At 26.2% G+C, this 642-nt stretch overlaps 1 protein-coding gene across 1 annotated transcript in view; it reads right to left on the bottom strand.

Annotated features, from left to right (window-relative positions):
- Positions 1 to 322: 322 nt before the first annotated feature.
- LOC108579045 (midasin-like) overlaps positions 323 to 642 on the bottom strand; it is an 8699-nt gene continuing 8379 nt past the window's right edge. The window contains 1 exon segment of the mRNA XM_017942474.1: positions 323 to 496. Within this exon segment, the coding sequence (XP_017797963.1) occupies positions 323 to 496 (174 nt within the window).

Genomic DNA, 642 nt, shown 5'->3' with positions numbered 1-642 from the left:
TTAATTGCATTTAAATAAATTTATCTTTGAAAATAATATTAATTATGTAAAAATAATCGAAAATGCAGGAACTTTAAATTTTAAATAGGAATATAAATATTGTATTTGTTTTTATGCAAAATGCTGAAAGAATTTTAGTTGCATAATATGCATCCCTAGATATAAAATAAATTCATTTTGTGCCCTTGCTTTATGGTAAATGTAAAAGCACATAAATAATAGACACGTAAAAATGTAAGAAACAATATTGCTTCTTTCCTTAAAATCCGTTATAATATCCTGAAACAATTTCAGAATATTTTTCTACTACCTAACAATTAAATTAACAATACAATTGAAATAATAACATTCTTATAAAATGACTTACCTGTTCGAAGCCTCCCAAAATTTCTGTGGTGTCCATCGCAGAATTTACGACGATCGATTTCAGCTTCTGCCCAGACAAATTTGCGAGAAGATGAACGAGGCTGCTCTTTCCGCTTCCAGATCCTCCAATCTGTCACATAATTAACACAATAATATAGTTGCAAGTAAAGCAACACCTAGTTTCATTTCAAAATATACAAAAATTATGAAAAAAGTCAAATAATATCTTTAATTAAACTTAATAAATAAAAATTTTTGTAAAAAGTAAATATTGAT

Source organism: Habropoda laboriosa, unplaced genomic scaffold (assembly GCF_001263275.1).
Source record: "Habropoda laboriosa isolate 0110345459 unplaced genomic scaffold, ASM126327v1 scaffold42, whole genome shotgun sequence".
Taxonomy (NCBI): Eukaryota; Metazoa; Arthropoda; class Insecta; order Hymenoptera; family Apidae; genus Habropoda; species Habropoda laboriosa.
Note: the sequence above shows the minus strand (reverse complement) of the source record. Positions and strands in the feature narration are given on the sequence as shown.